The 23,771-nt window shown below is 52.6% G+C and overlaps 12 protein-coding genes across 12 annotated transcripts; 6 read left to right on the forward strand and 6 right to left on the reverse strand.

Annotated features, from left to right (window-relative positions):
• Positions 1-109: 109 nt before the first annotated feature.
• BU26DRAFT_541288 (alkaline phosphatase-like protein) lies at positions 110-2,178 on the forward strand. The gene is made up of 2 exons (XM_033831589.1): positions 110-1,135; positions 1,191-2,178. Exons 1-2 carry the CDS (start codon positions 388-390, stop codon positions 2,006-2,008), a joined length of 1,566 nt encoding a protein of 521 aa, XP_033682177.1. The 5' UTR covers positions 110-387; the 3' UTR covers positions 2,009-2,178.
• Positions 2,179-2,421: 243 nt separating this feature from the next.
• BU26DRAFT_343489 (uncharacterized protein) lies at positions 2,422-5,000 on the forward strand. Its single transcript, XM_033822340.1, has 3 exons — positions 2,422-2,706; positions 2,757-3,832; positions 3,884-5,000. Exons 1-3 carry the CDS (start codon positions 2,674-2,676, stop codon positions 4,842-4,844), a joined length of 2,070 nt encoding a protein of 689 aa, XP_033682178.1. The 5' UTR covers positions 2,422-2,673; the 3' UTR covers positions 4,845-5,000.
• Positions 5,001-6,409: 1,409 nt separating this feature from the next.
• BU26DRAFT_430163 (HET-domain-containing protein) lies at positions 6,410-7,099 on the reverse strand (the record flags this gene model as incomplete). The annotated part of the gene is made up of 1 exon (XM_033823859.1): positions 6,410-7,099. A coding segment is annotated over one exon (690 nt), but the record flags the coding sequence as incomplete, so codon positions are not given.
• A 799-nt stretch (positions 7,100-7,898) lies between these two features.
• On the forward strand, positions 7,899-8,857 carry BU26DRAFT_506459 (class II aldolase/adducin domain-containing protein; the record flags this gene model as incomplete). The annotated part of the gene is made up of 2 exons (XM_033826912.1): positions 7,899-8,561; positions 8,621-8,857. The coding sequence occupies 2 exons, from the start codon at positions 7,899-7,901 to the stop codon at positions 8,855-8,857; spliced, it is 900 nt and encodes a 299-aa protein (XP_033682180.1).
• Positions 8,683-10,716, forward strand: BU26DRAFT_343513 (uncharacterized protein). The gene is made up of 2 exons (XM_033822342.1): positions 8,683-10,565; positions 10,623-10,716. The coding sequence occupies exon 1, from the start codon at positions 8,917-8,919 to the stop codon at positions 10,393-10,395; it is 1,479 nt and encodes a 492-aa protein (XP_033682181.1). The 5' UTR covers positions 8,683-8,916; the 3' UTR covers positions 10,396-10,565; positions 10,623-10,716.
• On the forward strand, positions 10,689-14,529 carry BU26DRAFT_343504 (uncharacterized protein). Its single transcript, XM_033822341.1, has 5 exons — positions 10,689-10,896; positions 10,999-11,212; positions 11,270-11,506; positions 11,564-14,088; positions 14,142-14,529. Exons 2-4 carry the CDS (start codon positions 11,083-11,085, stop codon positions 14,074-14,076), a joined length of 2,880 nt encoding a protein of 959 aa, XP_033682182.1. The 5' UTR covers positions 10,689-10,896; positions 10,999-11,082; the 3' UTR covers positions 14,077-14,088; positions 14,142-14,529.
• A 786-nt stretch (positions 14,530-15,315) lies between these two features.
• BU26DRAFT_343519 (uncharacterized protein) lies at positions 15,316-16,322 on the reverse strand. The gene is made up of 2 exons (XM_033822343.1): positions 15,983-16,322; positions 15,316-15,918 (listed from the first exon to the last, which is right to left on the reverse strand). Exons 1-2 carry the CDS (start codon positions 16,264-16,266, stop codon positions 15,354-15,356), a joined length of 849 nt encoding a protein of 282 aa, XP_033682183.1. The 5' UTR covers positions 16,267-16,322; the 3' UTR covers positions 15,316-15,353.
• Positions 16,323-17,201: 879 nt separating this feature from the next.
• Positions 17,202-17,935, forward strand: BU26DRAFT_520435 (uncharacterized protein). Its single transcript, XM_033829288.1, has 3 exons — positions 17,202-17,543; positions 17,612-17,668; positions 17,717-17,935. Exons 1-3 carry the CDS (start codon positions 17,256-17,258, stop codon positions 17,720-17,722), a joined length of 351 nt encoding a protein of 116 aa, XP_033682184.1. The 5' UTR covers positions 17,202-17,255; the 3' UTR covers positions 17,723-17,935.
• Positions 17,936-18,632: 697 nt separating this feature from the next.
• Positions 18,633-19,244, reverse strand: BU26DRAFT_566170 (uncharacterized protein; the record flags this gene model as incomplete). The annotated part of the gene is made up of 2 exons (XM_033833479.1): positions 18,633-18,989; positions 19,020-19,244. 2 exons carry the CDS (start codon positions 19,242-19,244, stop codon positions 18,633-18,635), a joined length of 582 nt encoding a protein of 193 aa, XP_033682185.1.
• Positions 19,245-19,601: 357 nt separating this feature from the next.
• On the reverse strand, positions 19,602-20,234 carry BU26DRAFT_566171 (uncharacterized protein; the record flags this gene model as incomplete). Its single annotated transcript, XM_033833480.1, has 1 exon — positions 19,602-20,234. The coding sequence occupies one exon, from the start codon at positions 20,232-20,234 to the stop codon at positions 19,602-19,604; it is 633 nt and encodes a 210-aa protein (XP_033682186.1).
• A 1,142-nt stretch (positions 20,235-21,376) lies between these two features.
• BU26DRAFT_597000 (uncharacterized protein) lies at positions 21,377-22,536 on the reverse strand (the record flags this gene model as incomplete). The annotated part of the gene is made up of 3 exons (XM_033834981.1): positions 21,377-22,097; positions 22,138-22,449; positions 22,481-22,536. 3 exons carry the CDS (start codon positions 22,534-22,536, stop codon positions 21,377-21,379), a joined length of 1,089 nt encoding a protein of 362 aa, XP_033682187.1.
• Positions 22,537-23,014: 478 nt separating this feature from the next.
• BU26DRAFT_606194 (uncharacterized protein) lies at positions 23,015-23,766 on the reverse strand (the record flags this gene model as incomplete). The annotated part of the gene is made up of 2 exons (XM_033835643.1): positions 23,015-23,481; positions 23,540-23,766. The coding sequence occupies 2 exons, from the start codon at positions 23,764-23,766 to the stop codon at positions 23,463-23,465; spliced, it is 246 nt and encodes an 81-aa protein (XP_033682188.1). The 3' UTR covers positions 23,015-23,462.
• Between the last annotated feature and the right edge of the window lie 5 nt (positions 23,767-23,771).

Raw genomic sequence — 23,771 nt, forward strand, 5'->3', positions numbered from 1 at the left:
ATTCGATGCGCGGCTGTCGTTGGGCGGATGTCGGGGCCGATAGGCTGTCGGTGCTGTTTCAGGACGTCAACTCCACTTCCTCCGCTCCGAGCCCCTCTCTGCATCTTCTTTCCCACTCAACGCCTTCAAAAGCCTGTGGAATAGTAGCCGCGACATGCGGCGAGGCTTTCCTTTCGCGCTCTTTTATGCCGACGTTCGGTTTACTGTCGGCCTCGGTTTACTGTCGGCCTCGGTCGACGCGTCGGTTTTTCGCAGCTTAAACACTCGCAACTCGTCTCGTTCTGACCTTCCTCGCCTTGCTTCCTAACTCGCATAGACATCTTTCTTTACTCTACGCTTCTCTCTTTGTTCTGCCAGCGTGCGCTTTTCCTGCCTCTAACACCCAAGATGGCGACCCAAGACCGACCCAACATCATTTTCATAATGGCCGACGACCACGCCTCGAAATCAATCTCATGCTACGGCGCCGGAATCAACCATACGCCGAACATTGACCGCCTGGCACAAGAAGGCATGCTCTTCAACCACTGCTACGTCACGAACAGCATCTGCACACCCTCGCGCGCTGCCATTTTGACCGGAACACACAACCACGTGAACCAGGTGATGACGCTAGATTCGAAGATCAACAAGCGGTTGCCCAACGTTGCGAAACACCTCCGAACAGGAGGTTACCAAACTGCTATGGTTGGCAAGTGGCATCTCGGAGAGGGCAAGGACCACGAGCCTACGGGATTCGATCACTGGAGCGTGCTCCCGGGTCAGGGCGAGTACTATGACCCGCTGTTTATTGAGCCGTCCGGCACCAAACGCGTGCCAGGATACGCGACCGATGTCATTACGGATAAGAGCATAGACTTTATCAAAAACCGCGATAAATCACGGCCTTTCTTCGTCATGTGCCACCACAAGGCGCCACACCGGAGCTGGGAGTGCGATCCGAAGCACAAGCAACTGTACACTGAGCCGGTCCGGCTTCCCGACACTTTCACAGACGACTACAAGAACCGAGCGAAGGCGGCGAAGATTGCAAAGATGCGGGTTGCCGAGGACCTAACGTACCATGATCTAGGCTTGGTACAGCCAGATGGCGGGAGGGAAGTCGGAGAGAGGGTAATCGATACATGGTGGTGGAGTACGTATTTCAATCCCGCTCTCACCAACAACGGAACACTGACCCGTACCTCCAGACGACCGCAAGATCCCCGCCCCCTCAGACGTCACCAAGCTCCGCCTAATCGGCAAAGATGACGGCAAAGCCTTCACCTTCAAATCCCCCTCCGAGCTCGCCGAGTTCAAATTCCAACGCTACATGCAACGCTATCTCCGCACCATCCAGTCCATCGACGACAACACCGGCCGCCTGCTCGACTTCCTCGACGCTGAAGGCCTCGCCGAAAACACAGTCGTTATATACACATCCGACCAGGGCTTTTTCCTCGGCGAGCACGGCTGGTTCGACAAGCGCTTCATGTACGAGGAGAGCTTCCAGATGCCGTTTCTCATCCGCTACCCGAAGGAGATACTGCCCGGGTCTATGTGCGATGACATTATCTGCAATGTTGACTTCGGGCCTACGTTTCTCGACTTTGCGGGGCTGACGCAGCCGAGCTATATGCAGGGCGTTAGTTTCCGCAGTTTGCTGAAGGGTCAGACGCCGCCGGATTGGCAGCAGGTCGCGTACCATCGGTATTGGATGCACAACGATGTCATCCATGAGGCTTATGCGCACTATGGGGTGAGAGACAAGCGGTACAAGCTGATTTATTGGTATAATGAGGACTTTGGGCTTGAGGGCGCGAGACCGGGTGGTCAAGAGCATAAGGAGTGGGAGTTGTTTGATTGCGAGGAGGATCCGCTGGAGCTGTTTAATGTGTATCGTGAGCCGGGGTATCGGCAGGTGGTGGAGAGGATGACGAGGATGTTGGAAGATAAGATGGCGGAGATTGGGGATGAGTCGGTGCATCCGAAGTTGTTGCCGGGGGTGGTGGAGGGTCCAAAGCTGTAGGTTGTTGGTTGAAGGGGAATGGGATTTTCTGTTAGGCACCTGGATGATGTTGATTTCTGCGAGGAAGCAAGATGAGGATAGACGATGGAGTTACGGGGAGAGGGCGGCGCCTCTTCATGGATATGAGCCCTGAAGTTTTAGTTGTTGATAGAGGGAGACGCGAATCCTCTTTCTCATACCTCTGTTATACTCCATTTGTTCCTTGGGATGAATCTATGGCTTTCCACCTTGAACATGTTCAACTGCTTTTCTGGTCGGCTCTTGGACTTACCGTAGTACGGCTGCATTTAGCCCTCATACCACGTCTTGGAAGCTGTCTGGCTTCTATCTGCCCAGATATTTTGCATGCAGAGGATTAAGGCTTCTTGCCACATGCCCACGTTATGCGACTATTAACGGCCACACGCCCTTCCTTACACGGATCTGCCATCTGCATTTTCCGAAGCCCATAGCCGAGGTCGCTTCCCCGCTTTGCACTACACAACATTTTCAACATTACAGCAGCCGTCTCCCTTCGAACTTGTGGAGTTTGCCGAAGATGCTCCACCCACGGCGATTGATCACGGCTGTCGGCATCTCTCGTCTGTGACTGGCGGGTTGCTACAAATGGTAGGCAGCCCCCGGCGCCGACCTCAATGCACCACCGCGTCAACGTTCCATGAACTATGACGGCCTGTGCACAATGTCGGCAGAGAAAGGTATGATTTGTGATAGGCACTACCCAGCGTAATGCTAAACTAGCGAATAGGTGCGTTGTCGAGGCGGTCCAGACAGTTGCGACGCGTGTAATCGGCTGGGCTTTCGCTGCTCTTTGGCCACCCCATCTACGCTAATTTCACCACTATCTAGTGGCAGTTCAATTGCCCCTCGGAAAAGGGTGGGGAGAGCCTGCGAAGCGTGCCATACCCGACGAGCTCGCTGCTCGGCGGATACACCCAGCTGCGCTCGGTGCCGGCAGCTGGGGATTCCATGCAACTACTCACTTTCGATCCGCCAGTACCGGGCACAGGAGCACAGTCGACGACAGTCACATGTAGAAGAAGACCCTGTCGAGCAGCAGTGGCAAGGTGGGATAGACGATGTTGCGGGACGGAGCACACCGACGACTATGGACGAGACGGCTCTGAGTGCGACCGGCGCGACGGACCATGATTGGGACGAGGTACTCGGCTGCGAGAAGACTGCTGCAAGGCAGCATATTGATGCGTATTTCGAGTTCATTTACCCAGTTCAGGTGTACAGCTTTCTCCATCGGGCGGATCTACTCCATCGATATTCCTCTGGAAGCCTCTCCGAAGTGCTTCTGCTGGCACTTTGCGGTGCCACCTCCCGTTTTCTTCCATCAACCACTGTAAGAATGGCGCAAGCGAAGTCTTGGATCGAAAGAGCTGAGAGGACGGTTTTCCAGAGCCTGGGTAAAGTCGACATGGCTCACTTACAAGCTCTAATGCTACTCGTGTTCAACCGCAGTGGCAATCATCAAACGGGCAAAGTGTTCTACTTCTTGTCTCTTGCAGTCAGAATGGCGTATTTTCTGAAGCTGCATAAGGAGGATGACCGGCTACCCTTTATTGAACAAGAGTCACGTAGGCGTCTTCTGTGGTGCATCTTTGTGGCCGATAGATTCTGTAGTGGTGGCGTGCGGGAATATCTCCTCTTACCCGCTTCTTCGATACACGTGCAGTTACCCTGTCGGGATCACTGCTTCGACTTCGATACGGCAGTCAAGTCTGAGCACCTACGAGACACCGCACGGGCACAGTCAGAGCTCCCACTCTGCGCCTATCTCCTCCGTGTACTCGATGTACGTATGCGTGTCCTCCAGTAAGTTCATTTTGACTATTACTCAGCCCTTAGGACTGATCTTCCGTTCAGGTATTCGAAATCGCTGCTCGAGACCTCAAGCAGCCCCGAGCAGTCATTGGCACAATTTCAGTCCCTCGAGAAAGAAATCCGCGACATCTACAATTCGCTCCCCAACGAATACCACTTCAGCCCCCGTGCTTTCCAGCTACGCGCCTATTCGCCGACCCGCACCTCTTTCATAGCGTTGCATATCTATTGGCATCATTGCAACTGCGAGCTTTACCGGCTACTCAACCCTGGATATCGAGAGGCTCTACCGCATGCCGTCATTCATTCGACTTCGCCGGACCTGGTCGCTTACGCCCAGTCAAACTGTTTGCAGCACGCTGTCTCGGTTGGAGAAATCGTAGCGTCGACACACGGGTTCGTGGAAAGCGAATTATACATCAGCGACATCGCTCAATTTGTCACCCTATATCAGGCCTCGTGCGCCATTCTGTACGCATGCCATCGCGATAGTCCAGCCTACAGCATGGATCCGGAAGCCGCCCGTCGTTACTTCACAGCCTTCATCGCAACGCTCAGCAAGTCCACACAGTATTTTCCCAGGTACCAGATCTATGTCCAGGACATACAGAACATGCTGAGGAGCATCGACGACCCGAGCAGTCCGCTCCCGGTTCAGAAACACGCAACTGAGGTCGACTTTAGGGCGCGACCGCTTCCAGAAGAAAACTCCGACGGCGAGGGGTCCACGGACCCACCGCGTGTAGCTACAGCCAGCACTGTTGACATATTGCCCAACCGGCGGGTTCCTCAGCCTGCTGCTGTGGGAATGGCGTCCGCTACCTTGCCTCCTGCTCTCAACGTCGTTCCGGATATACCAGCCCAACAAGAGGTTATAACACCGGTTGATAGCCACGACTTCTCTTGGCCATACCTGGGGGCCACAGAGTATGGAGCTGATGCTGGGACGGACCAGGGCTTGTTGTGGGATTGGGCGGATGCGCTGTCGACCAACTTCGCATGAATTCGTGTAGTTGAAAAATGGACTCTTGCAAGCGAAGGGGTGTTTTCTTCTCTAGCCGTGTTGCTTGCACTTGAAAACTGTGGCGCATACCCTCCAGGTGGTATTAATATTGTCTTTTCCGATTGGTAGACGTAATGTTTCCGATGGGGTATGCAGTGGGGTTGCTTTGCGGCCTTCGTACTAATAACTCTTGCGATGCTGATCATAGTCGCCACTTGGCACGCCGTCTTGACGTATAGACCCAGATCTAGCTCGACCCCGTTAACTGCGGCTCTAGGATGCCTTTCCCAGCGGAGTCGGTTCTAGGGTGATCAGACAATCACATACTCCTTCAAACCGTACTGCTCAAAGTCTTTCCAGTCGGTTCCTGGGGCGGCGTTCTCAATGAAGTCGTGACCCCAGCGGTGCTCAGCGACGTGGGCGACGTTGATCATCTCATAGGTCGTTGAGCGGCAGTCCTGTTTTGGGCGCAGGATGAAGGGAAAATTGATGCCGAAGAGTCCGACGAGGAGGTCGCCCTGACGTATACCGAACTCGGAGTTGGGATGGTATGACACACCGACATGGCGTTCTTCGGTAACGAAAAGAGTTCTGAAGTGCGTATAAGTCGCGATCGCATTGTGGAGATTGAACAGCGTAGAGCCCTTGGCGAATCCCGACTCCCCAAAGCTCTCTAGTAAGCGGTCATTGTCGTACAAAAGCTGCTCTATGGCAGCTTGGCCGTCTTCCTGTCCGAGAATGTCACGATATGGGTTTGATGGACCGATCAGCGCCTGGAGGATTCTTTGTGTAGAGATGTTGCTGCCTCGGAAGATGTCGCCGATATCTGCGTAGGAACGAAGAGCATCGAGGTGTGGCTGTTGCTGCTGGCGTCCGGGGTGGAAAACGTACATTCGCTTGGCGATGGTTCCGATGTACAAACCTCCTGTCCGTAGAGTTCGAAAATTATTGGCAAATGAGTAGATGGGAGAGATGCTGGAGGATTTTGCGGTTGCACTTTCGATCTCTTCAACTGGGCAAAAGCTCGCGGGAGCATGAAACCACATGATTCTGACGACCCAACAATCTTGACACATGGTGAGGTCTGGAACCCAGGAAGGGAGCTGGCGTTTCTGGGGACAACCGATGCGGTGTCTGTGGAGCGGTAGGGAGGCGTAACCGAACCCGAACCCCTCGCGGATCACGAGAGCCATAGCTTCACAAAAGATCTGCTCCCCAGATTTAGAATAATCGGCCATTACAAGTGTTGCAGCGGAAGTGCATATTCCAAGAAGCCCGAACACTTTATCTCGCGGATCCGTGGCTCGAGAATGAGTCGTGCGGGACAGAAGTAATGGGAGGCTTGAGTGTCTGCCCTCGAGTTTAATGTCCTCCAAACGTTTCACCTTATCGGAGAAGGCCGAAAACGAGTCAAAGTGGGCTGTTCCATCGCCTGGAAAGAATTTTCGGATCGTCGCGCCGAGATCAGTAGCGTCCTTCCTTCCGGAGAACGCATCGCCCGGTGTCCTAGGGTTGTTTGCGTCCAAGATGGCCTGCCACATTTCAAGAACGCCTTTGCAGAACTGTGACCACGATACGAAATCATGTCTATGGTAGACGATGGGGTCTTCAGTCGCAAGTACAAGTTCTTGAATAACCCAGACGCGGTCGAACCATTCAGAACTACGTATGTAGTAGAACGCGCTCCGCAGATCGAAAAATGGGTCTTCCTTTGTAGGAAAGACACCAGTCTTCATGAAGTCAAACGCAGGCTTCACCTGCTCTGAATCGCCGGCGCCATCCCCGAGCCAAATGATGACTTGGCGGGCGGAAGCGTATATCGTTCCCATGTTCTGGACCTGCCTGTTCCGCTCATTGACATCGTGTTGACTGATGCTGAGGGCATCGATCCATATAATCCGAGAGGCGGTCTCCTTTCGGAGGTGTCGCAGTGCCCCCTCTAGATTCACGGTTATCTTTACAGGAATGCCGTTTACCAGTGCTGGGGTTGTTGAAATTTCCTGTCCCCAGACGTATGACAAGGCATCGTACTCGGTGCAGCCTGTTATGGTAGCTCTCGACAGCCGTACGTTTATCTGGTCAGAAAAGGCTCCAGGCAGGAGTTCAATGAGTCGTGTTTCTCCGTCTGAAGCGTTTATTGACGGATACGGGCTGGCTTCCTGGTGGACTTCTTCGGTGTGCTGTTGCTGTTTGGGTTCCGCTGTCCGGTCGAGAGACTTTATTGCCTTGGAGAGAGTTCGGAGCTGGGCGTTCATGGCTAGCGACTGGGATCCGCGCAGGTAAGGCTCGACAGCGACAGGCGATTGGGTCGAGGTAAGGGAAAAATGGGAGCAGGACGCTATCGTACGCACGGAGATGTTTGGAATAGTTCGGGATGAAGTCTGGGGACATGTTTCTTATCGTGAGAAAGCAGACAACCTGTTGTTGTCGCATTGTGGCGCAGTGCGGGTGAACGTTGGCTGCGTGGCGTTCAGCCTGGGCTCGTATTTCGGCGCGGAGGCACAAAGACGCGTTAATTTGGAAGATGCGCGACCCAAATGATAAGTAAAAGTGTTCCATGGACGGCTCTCCGTAGTACGGAGATTAGACGTAGTTTTCGTTTCGAACTCGGCCCAGGTCGTACTCACGTGGTACGGTAATACCCGGCCCGCCCTATTGTTCGGTTCCTTACGCACCCATAGTACGAAAATCGCGAAGCCAACATTACGGAGAGCGTACCTCGCTGACAACTTGATCTAGGTCCGTAGGGACGAATGTCGTGGTATATCACGTGACTCCCTGGCGTCTGCCGCGTGAGGGCCCCGCATCCGAAATCGCGCATCTCCGCGTATCGTCGTCCCCTCCAACAGGAAGACTTCCACAACGCATCCCACACACCTTACCAATTGCAGATACCTCCGGAGGTACGTCGGGATGTGGCAATCCGATGTTCTCGAAGGGCGTAGGGCGTACGCTCGTCAATTCACGACGTCTTGATCTCCTATAACTTCCCCTCACTCACTCCCAAATTTCCCCAAGCCAACCTCCCAGCAGCGTGGAAACGCACCGCTCACAATGGCTCCCTCTGCCGTCTCTCCTGATCCCGCTCCGGCTTCGAAAACGAAGATGCTCGTTCCAAAGTCGAAGGACGACCCCACGAAAGAACAGACGCCGCTGCAAGCAATCTCCCAGGGCGTCTGCCTCCCCGGAATCCCCCTCTTCTCGTCCTACGACAAGCATCGAGCTTGGATACTCGCTCACATGGCCGGCGCGTTCCGTGTGTTCGCGCGAAAGGGCTTCACGGAGGGCATGTCGGGCCACATCAGCGTTCGCGATCCCGAGCACGCGGACAGGTTCTGGACCAACCCATTGGGCAAGCACTTCGCTACCCTCAAAGCGTCCGACATGGTTCTAGTCGACTACGATGGGAAGGTAGTGGGAGGAAACACAAGCAGGCCGGCCAATGCGGCTGGGTTCCTGATACACTCTGCGGTGCACAAGGCGAGGCCGGACGTGCACGCTGCGTGTCACTGCCACGGCAAGGCGGGCAAAGCATGGAGCGCATTTGGCAGGAAGCTGGAGATGATCAATCAGGACATCTGCTACCTATACGGCGAGGCTCAAGCTCTGTACGAGGAGTTTGGCGGCGTGGTGCTGGATGAGGCCGAAGGCAAGCGTTTGGCTGCCGCGCTGGGGCCCAACGGTAAGGGCTTGATCTTAAGGAACCATGGCTTGCTGGTGAGTTGAAACTCCATCATTGCGCCCATGAAGCGTGCTGGTCGACTAACGATATTCAGACGGTTGGAGGCACCGTCGACGAGGCCGCCTACCTGTACACTCTCATGGAGCGCTCCTGCGAAGTTCAGCTCATGGTCGAGGCTGCAGCTGCCAACGGCATTCCCAAGATCTACGTCGACGACGACGCAGCTGCCTACACGTTCAAGATGGCAAGTGATGCAGAGAGTCTCTATTGGGAGTTTCAACCGGACCTCGAATATGAGTATGAAGTGAGCGATGGTGCTTTCGAAATGTAAACGCCCCTTCCGCATTAAAGAATGCTTCCGCCTGCAACGTCTCATATACCGTGCAATCAATGCATACTTCCTGCTGTCTTATAAGGTCAGCAGTCTTGTCAACCGACCGACACCTCTATACCGCACTGCATCACTTCGTTTCATCGCTATCAACTTTATCGAAACTCCAATTATATTCATTTGACGAGCAGTTGGCACATATCGCTACTTGCGAAAACGGTCGCTTACAAACGGTCTTGGTCTTTACTATGGCGGGCCTCCCATATCACCACGATTGCTCGTTGACAGACCTCTCAGAAACTCTGAAAAACCTGACAATTGATGGGAAACCCTCATACTTTCCATTCGTTCGCCGGAAGATCACATACCCTTGCGGTTGCATGCAGCGAGATGATGACGTCCCCTCCCTGCACGACGAAGCCAACATCCCCGCCACCTCCGTCTTCTCGGATCGAACGTGGCTCAGTGCCAGAAACCCCACGAAGGGTCTACACATAGACGCCGAATTCATCTACGAAGATTCACAGGCTACCCGGCAATGGCGGCAAGGGGATGAACAATATGCTGCCTGTTTCGGACCCGCCGACCACGCCCCTACCTGCGACCTCCACCAAAAATACCAACCCTTCCGCGGCCACGGCGTCTATGGGCCCCTTTACCGCGCCCTACCAACCCGCACCCTTACCATCTTCCGATGCGCCTGCCAAGTCTCCTCGTCGCTCGTGCTCCCCAATCTCGACATCTCAGCATCGACGCCGATTGCGAGGCTGCGCCGATGGGACACAGAACAAGCTCGCCGGTGGCTCTTTCTTCTGCGAGACTTCCGGCCATTAAATCTTCTTAGCGGAATTCACATGGATGCGGAGTTCTGCTGGGGATTGGTCGAGTATGAGCGGCAGTGGTGTGAGGCTTGCGTTGGGGTCGTGGGAGAGTTGGTGAAGGCTGCTGAAGAGATGTGTTTGGACTGGTATCCGACTCAGAAATGGATAGGCCAGACTAAGTCAAGTAGCAAATCCTCGTCTGGAACGGACTCCGGTTCGACTAAGGATAGTTGGACGACCTGTATTACCTTGCTAGGGGGAACGGAGTGCTCGGATGAAGAATGGTGGGAGGATGGCGAGGGCTGCTGGCACAGGCTTGGGGAGAATGGTGTTAAGATGAGGGGTGGAGCTGGTGAAGAGGAAGACCTGGAAATCACGGCACTGCTGGAACCAGATTCCTCATCCGACAGCCCCATCCCTGACCGAAACGAGGACAAGACCGACCAATACGAAGCTTCGGAATGCATGATCTGCTTCGAGCCCTGCCTCCCTACCAAGCGCCGGCACACCCTACGCTCAAAGTCCCTCCTATGTCCAGCCCACGATCCGCACACGCTCTACGCACTCCCCTGCGGACATGTCTTCGGAAGGCCTTGCCTTAGCGGCTGGGTGAGGGCTGGGCAGGAACTGCATAAATGCTGCCCGAAGTGTAGGCAGAGGTTCTGGACGCGCAGGATCGCTTTGGCGCATGCGCTGATGGGATGGATGAGGTTGTAGGAGGCATAGAGCGTGAAGCATAGGTGAATAGGATTGTGCGGCGGAAGTGGAGTGATTGATGGGGATGGCGGGAGTAGGAGACATGGCCCACATCGAAATAGCTGTAACTTTTCTCTGGCATTTGGTGCTTCTCTCATAGGGCACGCCCGCTCTCGTCAAGACTTCCTACGGTAAAACCGCACTTCGTCTTCCCGCTGTGGGTATCTGAGCTAATCTGATCGTACAAGGTTTCTCTGGTTGCGGTGGAACAGCGAGCCCATCACGTGCGAAGGCTTTCACCGGCGCACGGGCTAATTGTGGGGCGCGGGCCATTACATAAACCCCACTTCATCACGGCGCACCCTCTTCTCACCTTTTGCGCTCTGTCTGGCTTCAGCTCAACCCAATCTCTAGGTTTCTGCAACCGCGTCCTAGCTCCCCAGGGCTCTTTACTATAACTACAGCTCCCACTATCTCTCGATTCAACCACAATCCATATTCACACTTTCACAGAGACTAAGGGTACGTCACCGAGCACTTATACTCCAGATACTCCGAACTTCGCACGTCCCCACGACATCGACGCTTTTTGCGATTAAACTCACACTGACACGCATAACATAGCATCTGCTCCATTGCTTCGCAGCTCGTCCCTCGCACCAATACAACGAGAACTCCGACACGAGATACGCGTCTAAACACTCAATCATGGGCAACAAAAGCCGACAGAACCGCCGTGAGCGGAAGCAGGCTCTGCAGCAGGCCGCACTCCACTCCCGAACCGAAAAGCTGGATGCTACCAAGCCATCCATAGCTGCCGTCGCCAATATTGCTGCCGGTATGTGTCATAGAAGGTTGTGGTGTCTGTGTACTCTGATGAACTGATGGATTGTAGATCTCGATGGAGCGGATAAGCGTGTACCGTCACCCGTCTTCAATGATGTGACTGCTACTTCTGTACAGAAGGAGGAACCCGCCAATGCGGCATCTACCGATGACACCGCAGACCAGGCTGGAACACAAAAGACAAAGAAGAAGTTGTCAGGGGCTCAGCGCAAAAAGCGCAAGCAGGCCGAGAAGGCGATGGAAGCCGTTAAGCAGCAGGCCGCTGGGGACGCTGCTCGTGCTTCAGGTATGTTGTCTCTCCATCTCCCTTTCTCTTGGTTAGAGTAGTATTAATCTTCAATAGCTGCCATATCCGCCCCAGTCGAAGTCAATCCCAAGCGACTTGAGCGCCTTACAAAACAGCCCAAGCTCGTTGGCGCTAAGGAAGCACCGCACAAGAAGCGCGCAGCAATGAAATTCGCAGAGTCTAGCACTGCCCGTAGGCTCCTGTACGAGGGCTTCGAAGAGAACCTTAAGAAGTTCGAGAAGAAGAAGGTGGCTGCCACGGTTGCAGCTGCGCCGGCGGCCAACGACTACGTTGACGAGGACAAAGAGGACGAAGACTCTTCATCGCGGTCGCTTGCGACCAGCTGTCTAGACGCAGAGAGCGTGTTCCAATTCTTGGAAGAACCCGATAACTCGCAGGTTGCCTCCCGCAATCTGGAGTCCGATGGTGTTCAGGACCTTGAAGCTGCCTGCTACGTCTACGAGCCGCATGCGGAGCGGCGCGAGGTGAACCAAAGCTATGAAGCAGATGAGGAGCTCAAGTCGCCCGAAGATACCGACGACCGTCCACGACAGACATCTCCTCCGTTGCCGGGAACCGCCTTCGACTTTCGCGCAGATGTGCCGCGACGTAGCGCCACCATTTCCAACTGCAGCTCGCAGAAGTGGACGCTGGATCTTTCTGCTTCCGCGCTATCCTTGGCTAGCTTCTCTAGGCTTACCTCGAAAGCTTGCGAGCAGACGAAGACTGCGCAACAGTCTAATAGCTCGTGCGGTGACGAATCTCAGCCCATCGATAAATCGACTCCTTCCACCGACGACGAGGAATCTTCGAGCCAAGCCACCTCTGAGGGCGCTAGCAGCAACGCTAGCAGCAACAAAGTCACGATAATTGCGAACCTCGGGCCGGTGGTCTTCGGCCCTGATCCGCCCCCGAAGATGGTGGTCATCAAGGTGGTGGACGAGAAGCTCCAGGAGACCATCCGCTCCTTGTATGATCATCCCACAAACATGGTCTTCAAGAAACTGGCAGCTTGGGTGATCCACGAAGCAGCTTCTTTGCGCTATGCCGAGAACAAGCATAAGCTGTTTTCTAACGGCTGCGGAGCGATCACTCTCTTCCGCCCTGGTTGGGGGCCTGAGGCTATTGTCGTCTCTAGCATGGGGACTGACCTTGCGGAAAACACCACTATGGCTCGTCGCCCCAAGAAGCAGGCTTTGTACAGTAATACTTCCATTGGTGGCCCTTCTCCGGCGGCTCATCTCGATCCGAGCTGTCTGGCATTGAAGGTAAACGTCGAAGTTACGGTTGAGGCCGGGTTGTCCGTCAACGCTATTTGGGCTTTGAAAGAGATGAAGTCGAAGCAGAATAACCATGAACGCTTCGATAATCGATTGGCTCCTGAAGACACTTTCAAACCTCAGGAAAAATCTGTCCTCTCCAGCGAGGACCGGATTGTTCATTCCCCCTCAACGCAGGCTATGGTCGGCGAAGACATCGGAGACTTCAATGACGAGCCCACTGCAGACCCCCCTGAACACTCGGAGCGATGCGCTTCTGATAAGCTCCTCACTTGGGAACGCTCAACTTTGCGTTCTCCGGTGCCGTCCGAGACCGGATCTGAGGGCTTCAAGGGAACTACGTCCGATTCTACACCGCAGACCACCCCATCTCGTTCTCCACGCAATGAACTCACGCATGCCGTAGAGCCCGCTTCTGTCAACGACCTCTTTGGTGTTCGAGCTGTTATTTGTGGCTTGTCTGAGGTTACCCACGTGGACCTGGAGAACGTGGCCCCGAAAGCTGGCGTGAATGTCGACACGGTTCGCATCCTGCCAGATCAACTTGAAGAGATGCAGACTTCTGTGGACGGTCCTTACGAGGACCTGCGAAAGCTTTCGCGGGAGCTGAGCAAGCAATTTCTGCAGGAGAAGTGCGAGCAACTGCAAAATGTGGCTCTTACCCTGAACCTTAAGTTCAAGGAGAATATTGCTTCTGTGCAGGCTCAGACGGTTACACACTCTGCGGAAGCCCCTATCGGAGCACAGGATATCAAACACGCCATAAACGAGATCGAGGGGATCGAAAATGAGTTAGTTGACACGACTGATCTAGACACAACGTCAACATCTGATCCATCCGAATACGACTTCGCAGGAGAATTCTCACCCACCGCTGGTGATTGGGCGATGGAGCTCTCCGGCACCTTTATCAGCACCCAGTCCCTCAAGAACTTCTTCCTAGCCCTGGAAGTCGACGACTGCGGCACCACGACAAAACGTGACGTAATTACCGCCTTCATACAGCTAGTCCAAGCAGACCGTGCCGCGCGCAACGAGCAACCGCTCCCTAAGGCTGCTCTGACCCCTGCTCCTTTTATTAAGAGCGCGGTCCTTCGCCATACCACTAAGCTCGGAATCATCTCGCTCCAGTCTTTTCTTGATCGCCTGGCCTTCGACGAAGAAGATAGGATTGGGGATGAGATAGTGTTCCAGGCTTTTAAGGACGCTAGCGCAGAAGAGAAGGCGGTGTTAAAGCAGTGCTGCACTGGCAAGCTTGGGCGTCTTGGACCTCGTCTTGGGCGTATCTAAGGCCATTGAACGGTACGTAAGGTTAATTTCCCCATACCAGCCGATTATTCAGGCTGACATCATAGGCACTACGTATACGTAGCGGAGATTTTTATCTACTTCCGATTCTGGATCTCATCCATCGACTTCTCCCAGATAATCGTTCCGGAGTTGCGCCAAGTCCGGTCCTGGCTTTTATGCTCGCCCTCCCCCGCCCTTTCTTTCGATATCCTCCAAGGCCACCGACAAGATACTTTTTGCGTCATTTTGAGCCAGCAATTCTGCGCAATATACTCCAAGCACGATACCCCAATCAGTGGGAGACAGGAGGCCTTCCTTCTTTCGAATAGGTTCTCGTCTTCTGTGGGGTAGGCTCTAGGCCTTTGGCGTGCTTGGTATAATTATGCTGGTCTATGACTAAGGGCAAGTTATAAGGATGGGTTAGCGAGAAAAGCATTGAAGCAGGAGAGCGGAGGGAATTAGCCGAGCGAATAGTATCTCACGGGACAGTTTCGGTGCTTCGGAATCAGTGGTTCTTCGGTGGGTATGGTGATCAGACGCATACCCCGCCCTACGACAGTTTATGAGGTTCATTATATGACCGCTATTCTTCAATAATGTCTCCGAACCTTTGCAGCCCTCAAATCATACCATGAAAGATGACCACGGGCTCCGGCTTCCTCCTCTATTGGCCAATGTCCACATCCTACTCTTGTCCCCCCACTAAACAGCGAGGATCTTTTCTTATCCATGCAGTAATATCGCATTTCCCTCCACCAATAAGGTATTTTTTCAGCTTTTTGAGGCGAGATAACTAGCCGGTAATGAGGTGAAAACCGTTCAAGCATTGCAGTGCGTGCATGTCAATACCTGTATGCCCAACCTTGTTCCGTCGAAGGGCCTCGAATCCGAAATGATATTCCAGGGGTTGCAGTTGGTTCAGATTGCCCACAGCGTTAGCTACCCTCCCGCACATATCTTCCCGAGCTTGGAGCAGTTCAAAGGATCTAGCATCTACGCTGCGGATAGGAGGAACCGTAGCCTGGTACAGGTCTTGGGGCTGGGGTTAGTAGCCTGTGAAGGAATCATCCTTTTTTTTTTTTGTGAATTGAGCGTGATTATCGGCAAGTGGGATGATCGATTGATTGGTTTTTGTCGTTTTGAGTCACCAACCTGTAGAGGTTATGCTGACTATGGCCGCAATTCCTGTGGCTTGGCGTGAAGATTGAGTCTTCCGAGGTTGAGTGGAGGATAGGTGACGCGGCAACAGGAAAAGGATGTCAGAGGTCCGAACCTCCCTACGTCGTAGGTGCCCTCCATCCCAGATCCCATGTGAACATGTTCAGTCCATACTTCACTCCTGATAGAACCGGGAGCGAGGAGTGGAGAACATTCTCGTTGAAACTTCCGTTCGGATGCATATTCTCCCAGAAAATGGCCGCGCCGAGTCTTGGCTTGAACGTGACATCTTTGACACTACTACCCGAACCATTCGAGGGCGGACACTCGATGATATTGCACCACCTTCTATCCCGGGGCCGTACTAATCGTGGAAAGTTCGTGCCCCCTCCCGTACAGTTGTCGGAAAGGTAAGCCAAAAATGTGGTTATCCGGTTGCCTTGGGAGTATTCCGGATCCCAATCATAGTGTTCCTTGTAGAATCCGCCGACTTCGTATCTCTGTACGTATGGAGGTTGAAAGAATGCTAACGGCCCCCGCCAACCTTGGATATTCATGGCTCTACGCGCAATTCGATCGTAAATTGGATCTCGTTGGAAGAAGGCCAGGTCCGATGCACGGCTCTCTGTGTCAATGTGATGATCTTCCCCTGGATACACCTTCGAAACTTCATAATGTCCCTGGCTATGCAGATTTCCCGGTCAGCACCCAGGATACAACGACGCTACCGATTACTTCGCCGACGTACCTGAGCTGCAGTAAATGCTCGATCTCGAACGAGGTCAGAAAATCGTTGATGTATAATATGACTGGGTCCCGGGAGAAGAGCTGAACTTGATAAACTGCATCATAGCTTTCTGGACCAGGGATCTCGTCCCATGGAGCTTGCGGGAGATGTCGCTGTAGATACTGTCGCGCGTCGTGCAGGCGTTGAGTAAAGCGGTCCAGAATGTGTTTTGGTGAGAACACCACCGTTAGTACAAGCAGAAGGCAAGATATCCTCGTGAAATGAGATATGAGGAATCGTGACATGATTATGAATTCCGATCGGTGACCTAGACATCAAAGCTAGTCGGAGAAGATATACGTGAAGCCAGCTTGGAGCAAGTGGCGCTGGTGCGGAATAATAGCCATGAGTATACAGCTGGAGTAGCTTGGCTTCGTATATGACGTGGGCCAAGCTCCGTAGGATGCTGCCGTTCTACCCGCGGTGGATAGAAAGAATCGCTGATCGCCGATGGATTTTCTGGTCGAAGGATTTCACCCTGGCCAAAGGATTTGCTTGCCGAAGGGTTTCATCCTGTCCGAAGGATTTCGTAAGGATCTGATGGCCGAAAAATTCCATACCGCCCGAGGGATCTGCATAGCATCCGCATCGCAAAGGTATGCAGTCGCGAAGCGGGTTCCTACATTGAGAAGGAGCTCGACGTTGCCGCATTGCAACCTTCAAGGTTACCTAGAGCCGCATGTACTCCACCAGAAAAAAAGAGGAAGGCATGGATCTCTTAATATGGCTGCTTCTACTGCCTGCGACCTCTCGCTGGATGTCTCATTACCCAATTAGCTATACTCCTCGTTTAGGACTCCGTATCGTCTTTGGGCTAGATACGACTCCATTTGACCTAAATGCCTGTACCGATACGATGAGCCTAGTAGCGGTTGTGATGCCCTTCGCCGAATCTGGCCCTTCGGTCTCCGATCGAGTTGCTCAACGCTCGTATATGTTTGTCAGGAGCGGAAGGATCACGAGCACCTTCTGCTCTTGTAGGATAATATCGTATATCGCCGGCAAAAATTATGTATGCCAAGTCAGTCCGGTCAAGCCGGCCTTCCCATAGTTCATTCAAGGTGTCAATCTTCTCCTCAATGCTTGTGTATGATGTATGCCCAGTGCGTCCGGTCAAACTGGCCTTCCCCTGTTTCATTCAGGGTGTCAATCCTTCTCCAAGTCAATGAGAGATTTATATAGCTGCGTTCAACTCACGTATCATGGTCAAATCCAACCCCAGCTGCTACTCACAATGAAGCAATCTATTCTGGCAATTCTTGCGATCGCCTTCGCCGTTCCAGCGTTCGCCCAGATTAGACCCCCAGTCCCTGGAACTGGAACCTGTCCCGACTCTTGCATTTCAATCAGAACCCCTACGGGCGCGCTCCTTGTCTGTTGCGGCGAGGAAGAAGGCTGTGTGAACTGCGCCCCTGAATGCGTTGCATCCTGCCCAGACGGCAAATATGGGGGCTGCACAGACCTCGGAGGATCAGTTGAGGAAACTTGTAGCAAGGGCTGCTCCACTTTCTGTGGCAGTGACGTGAGTACTTCTGAATAAGAATAGTTCAAACTCGGGAACAGTATAAATGAACTAACGACTCCATGTAGGACTACACAATCTGTTCCATTGGAGGGCAGAGCATAGAGCCTGCACCTGCCGGATGTGTAAGTGCTCTTCGAACTGATTTAGCACTATTATTAACTATGTGCAAGCCTTGATACTAGCTGGCGCTTACCTCCGCTAAAAGCCTGATCGATTTGGGGCATAACTAAGCAAACATTGGGGCATTGCAGGATGAGAAGTGTGAGTCGGACTATTTTCTGCGAAGAGGGACTTTACGATCATTAGGTATTCTTACATTTGTCTGCCATGCGAAACCACACTCGCTATCTACACGGGATATACGTAGCCAATTCACTCCATCTTTCCCCCAGACAATTAAGTCTTTGAGCATTTGGACTAACCTGCAGTTGTGTTACCTATTCAACAACTCTATGCTGTGCCCTAGGCACCGTATTGTACTCATAAAGTCCATAGTGCATCAATCTTGCACTGTGAACCACTTTTGCTAACCTGGCATCAAACAAAGGCTGCACCTTCACTTCAGTCCAATTCGAGCGCTGTCGAGCATTGGATCGCTACGCATGCGGTTGGTTGCAATGTTGAATCATGCGGTCTCGCGATGTTGAAATGTACCCGCAAGGTGTGGTGGAGGGTCCCTTGCACATATATCCTTCCCGACCTTGGCTGCAAAAATTTCATCGTGGGTCTTCGAGGTGGCGGTAGCGTTGCATGCTCTAGTTGCGCGATTTTGAGGCTTTTGCAGTATTTGTGTGGCTTGCTTCATTTCAATTTTGTCCAATTCGTGATACTCTGATAGGTGCCTCTTCCACGAAGCTACAGTGTAGCCGTGTTCCTTAGAAATGAGCGCCTTGTATTCATGATTGCAGTAGAAGCAGTACGTAGCACTGGGGTGTGACCGGCTGCGAATGAAGGAATTCTGGAACCGTCATCTGTTGATCCGCGGTCAATTGTCTTGTCACTGTGTCGTGTCACCATCTCTCAACGTGCCGTATCTAGACATCGCCAAGGCATTCTGAAGTAGTAAGTAAGAAGATATAAATTAATTCACCAGTACCATCCTATCCACAGAACGTCTACTCCCCAGCAGCTAAGATTATCCAGAGGATTATTCAGCCCAGTGAGTATATAGTGCTGAGCGTCTGCAGGCAGCACAAAACGGATCGGTTGCACAAAGAAAGCATCCTGGAGGAAATACTGGCCGAACCTATCATCGATCTCGGCGGCAATCGTAGAGTCATCCGCAATGATCCAAGCAGAACCCCGCGGTCTTTCATAGAGATCATCTTGCTCACTGTGGTCCTCATCCAACTTGTTGTCTGGGACGAAGTGGACGTCAGAAAGCGTAGCTCCCAGCAACCTTGAATTACCCAACCGACCGAAAGTATCCCAAGAGGAGTCATCCTAGACAGCGTTTTCAACGCTCAGACGTACCCCTGAGAGTGAGAGATTGTTCAAGTCTGACAAGTAGACGGCAGTGTCTTGTCCGATTATGATGAAGGCAAGTTCGAGCCTTTTTAAGGCTGTGAGGACTGGAAGGCCTGAGCCATCGACATTATCTCTCAGGGGGGTCAAGTTCAGAATTCCGTCTTTCTCGAAGGACACTCCACTGAGTGTCAAATGCCGAATACTCCGAAACTGATCCGCCGAACCATTCATGGTGTTGCGTCCAGATCGTGCTGAAAACTGTTCTCGTGCCCCATATTACGCCCACTATACCGTAGCTCCAAAGTATTGAATCCGTCGTCAGATTCGAGTTGCCGGGCTACGGGAGCGCGATAAAGTCCACGCGTGGATGTGGCATTGACAATGAGTCGCAGAGAGTCCGTGTCTCTCAGGTGGCGCATGATGGTCTCAACCATCATCCAGACTTGCGACCTCGATTTGTCGAGGAGATCTCGAGAATCTTGCGGCACAGGTTTAAACAGTCGACCTATAGAAGGATGACGCTAGCGGGGACCCTGACCTATAGAGAAAGAAGAAACTGCCATCATGTTACGGTCTGACCCTGTCTGCTTATGGCTCGCTAGTGTTCCAAAACCAGAATGAAGACAGACCAATACATATAGCAGGTATATACATACCTGAGCCACGATCCCCCCAGACACGGTTCGTGTAAGAGTTATACTGCCCACACTCGCCTGGGGTCGGCCGGATTAGATCAGCTGCCGGGAGCTTTGCACACTCACCGGGAGCCCGCTCGTACTTGAAGCCGCAGTGATACTCGATCGTGTCTAAATTTGGGAAGCGAGCAACGGCTTCACGGAGGCGTCTATCGCAATCGATCGAGTTGCGATATTTATCGAACGAATGGCGGAATTCCTCCCATGCTCGAAGTGCTTCAGGTCCACCTTGCTGCTGTTGAAGGGCAAGAATGTCAATGTCTAGCTCTTCCAACGTCTTTGGTACCACGCCCTCGTATATAAGCCTACGAGTTTCTCGAGCTGGGTGCATGTGTTCTCCTTGGCACATATAGCTCGGATCTTTTCTCAACTTCCAGAGCGAGCATATGCTCGGGCGGATAGGGACGAAGGTGGCCTCCTGGAGTACTTGTTTAAACGTAAACTTGTTGGCGAATCCCCGGCAGATAAGCCGCGCATTGGCAAGAATGTACGAGCTCTCGATGTAAGATACAATCATGTCAAACATCTCTTGGGGAAGTGTTGGACCACAGGTTTGCTGACCGGTCAACTCTGTCGAGGATTTGTCGATTCTCGGTGCCTGGTCAGGGACCTTCTCATCGGTGTACACCGGGAATTCCTTGATTACGCTGATAAAACTTGGTTCACTACGCGGCGCTACGCGACTGTGCTCCTATGCGGTCTCTTTCCCCGTAGTACGCGATACACGTGGACGTGTTTATTTTCACGCCCTGAGAGTGCCTGGACCACGGAGTGTATTGACCATGCCAATTCAGAGCCTGTTCACTATGCCTAAGGAGCTATTGCCATCAAAGAAGTGGTCGGCTGTTGGAAAGTGACGCCGCGCCAACGGGGAACAGGTCTACAATTCGATACGCATACCCCAGGCCAAGAATTCAATGGATTGTCGTGGTCTTGGCAGTATGCCTCGATCGTTTTGAATACGTCTTCGTGAACATCGTTGAGTCTGAAAAAGGGAGGTTTATGAGGTCGAGAAAAAGGAGAACTTAGAGGGGCATGGGGCTTGACGTAACGACTTTGAAGAAAAGCATAATATAGACTTCGACCATTCGAAGTTTTGATGAAGAAATAGGAGAAAGAAGATACCCTCCTGGACGCTAAAGTACAAAGGCAGATCGATTATAAAGAGTCCTGGTATAGGCTATCCGGTTGGAAAGCAAGAAAAGTGGGAGTTTTTCGAGGCGAATCGTTGAGATACATATGTAAAGACTGTTATTACAGATTGGATCTAATAAAGTCCAGAGAAATTGAAATGCAAGATAATTTACTTTGGAAAGAAACAGGCCCTGGATTTACGAAGTTGAACTGTTGAGCTGTTGAAGTGGGGCTGTAGCAAAGCGCGACAAATAAAATCATAGAAGTAGGTGTGCGTCGAGGAAACTATACACCCTACTATTCGTCTGCTATCTAGGTACCGCTTCCATTAGCAATTATCATCAATCTTGACTTGAAGCAAACCGCTTACGCTTAGGTCGTGCAAGCAATTAAGCTAAAAACATGGCATTATATGAGCATAAACGTCATTTCTAAGTCCCATTCCTTCCGTTCTCCATATATACTCCATAAATCCTGAAAGGGCACTCTCTCCTCCTGCACTTCGCGGCTTGTGTCGTCCTCCGTCTCAAGCATTTAATCCTCCAATTTGACGTCATCAGCCCAGCAGTTCTGGTCCGTTAAAGGATCGTTTCCGCCTGCTCGGAAGTACGTGTCCACGCCAAGCGCCCAGACATGTGGGACTTGGTCCGGTCGCATGTCGACGCTCGGCGAGACCTGGGTGCGATATTTCTCGTGGAGGCGACAGGCTTCGGCGGCGCTCTCGACAAGCCACACCGCACCACGAAGTTTCTCTAGACTCCGAGATTGGAGTTGCTCTCCTGAGTCTTCGATCTCCCCTTCGTCTTCGTCATCTCCCTCGGCAGCAACAAGCATCTGTGGGCCAGATATCATCACCCTTTTAAGCTGGGAGCCTTGATGGAAAGTCTCCCACGAACCCTCGAGCCAGACAGCGGTATCCATGCTAAGGTGGGTAGGTGAATTCCTCAGCAGCCGCGCCGCATATACACCGATCTTTACGTAGGCCAAGCGCAGTGATTCGAGCATCGGGAGCGAGTTGAGCGCCAGGGCATCTTCATCTTGCCCGAGAATCTCGAGATTCAGCAGTGCGCTCTTGCTGAATGAGTGCCCAGAGAACGTGAGACGCCGAAGGCTGAAGAACTGGAACACGGTGCCGGTGTGCGTATTCGTGAGGACATCGAGGTCATTCTCCCGACTGCTGGCGTGCGACATATTACGACCGATATATCGCAACTGCAGAGCCTCGAAGCCCCTCATCGCTCTCGAATTGCTCCGCCTCAGAGGCAGGGTACAAAGCGGTAATGATGACCTCTAACGGCCCATTTCGTCCCGGGTTGCGTCGGGCGGCGACCACCATTTGGTGGAGGTAGAATCGCGACTGGTCAAGTAGGTGCTCGACCTGCACTGGCGGGGGCTCGAAGAGTTGACCTGCGTCTCGGTCCTCCCAGAGCATTTTCCGATAAGACCGGTCGTCTCCCAGTTGGCCGGGTACAGCTCCGATGAGATCTAGAATACCCCGCATCATATTCGAGCCTGGTCGGTGTCCCTCCATGAAACCGTGGCTGTATTCGATGGTTTCGAGATTGGGAAACCTGCTCGCAGCAACTACAAGATCACCCCGGCAGATCCTAGACCTGCAATAGTCCAGGAACCACTGACGGTATATCTCGTATCTTCGAAAGCCCGAAGTCCATCTCTAGATTGTCGGAGAGCATTCGTATCAACACCCAGGAAATCCGGGGGAGCTGGAATGACGTCTTCGTACACGAGCCTCTTCACTAGGGTGTTGACTTGCATGTCCTGACCGGCCCGGTTCCATACCAAATTGTAGCCGACGGCGAGCAGCAAGTCTTCAAGAGTAACGGCGCGCCGCTTGGACCTCGAGATCCCGACCTCGATACGCACCCCACGGACCAGGGTTTCAGATGGCGTTTGCGTGAGTGGATGGTATGAATAATTTCAGTTGCTTTTCATACCACAATACGTCGGTGGTATCCCCGGATGAAATGGCCGCGATGAGACGACGGTCGGTAGACAGTGCGGTAGACAACAATGTACGACACTACAGCAAGACAGGTGCACTGCTAAAATCGAAGTATTAGATAACTTTTAAGGAAGTAGAGCACCATGTGGCAGTTCTGATAGTAGAATAAGTCGGATAATATGAGAGAACATTGTTCAGTAATTTGACAACTAAGCTTAAAGAAGTATGGGGAAAAAAGATCTGCTGTGAGCCTCTTCAGCTTTAAGACCAATTAGGGTTTTAAGTGATATACGGGAAAGATGACATTTGTAAAGAACGTTAGCCTAGGTAGATAGCAGGATATTCCAAAAGAAAGTAGACTGAGGTAGAAGAATCAAGCAATGTATGAAGAATGTGAATGTATGGGTATGCAAATAACACATTATATAGGATCATGTCTCCACTTGAGAAAAAGGAGCGTTGCTTCGGAACAGAACCTGACCCGTGTGATGGGGTAACAGGCAAGAGTCTGCCCAAAATCAAAAGGTTCAATTCGAAAATTTTGCTCAGCGCTAACGCCAACATTCCTCATTAGTCATGCATGATCGATATCGGATGGTAAACCTCAACCTCGCCGCCGAAGCAGTCTCGCACCGCAGACTTCTCACAGCCCCACCATCACCACATCCAGCCCTCCCTACCCAGCATTAGCACCTAATCCCCATCAGATTGGATAAACTCACCAGCCCACCTACAAGTACGTCCTCCCTCCCGGCGCCGCCTCCCTAACCTCCTTCAACTCCCGCGCATGCTCCTGTATAATCGTCGGAGTCGTCTTGCTGCCCGCCTCTCCCTTCTTCAGGGCATACGAGTACCACGTCTTGAAGCAGTCTTTTTGGGTGGCGGTCGGGTACCGGACTCCCTTGGCGCGGTGCGCTTGCAGGACCATGAGTTCGAGGCTGCGGGTTTGCGGGCCGGGCATGGTGA

Source organism: Trematosphaeria pertusa (genome assembly GCF_010094035.1).
Source record: "Trematosphaeria pertusa strain CBS 122368 unplaced genomic scaffold BU26scaffold_9, whole genome shotgun sequence".
In the NCBI taxonomy this organism is placed as follows: Eukaryota; Fungi; Ascomycota; class Dothideomycetes; order Pleosporales; family Trematosphaeriaceae; genus Trematosphaeria; species Trematosphaeria pertusa.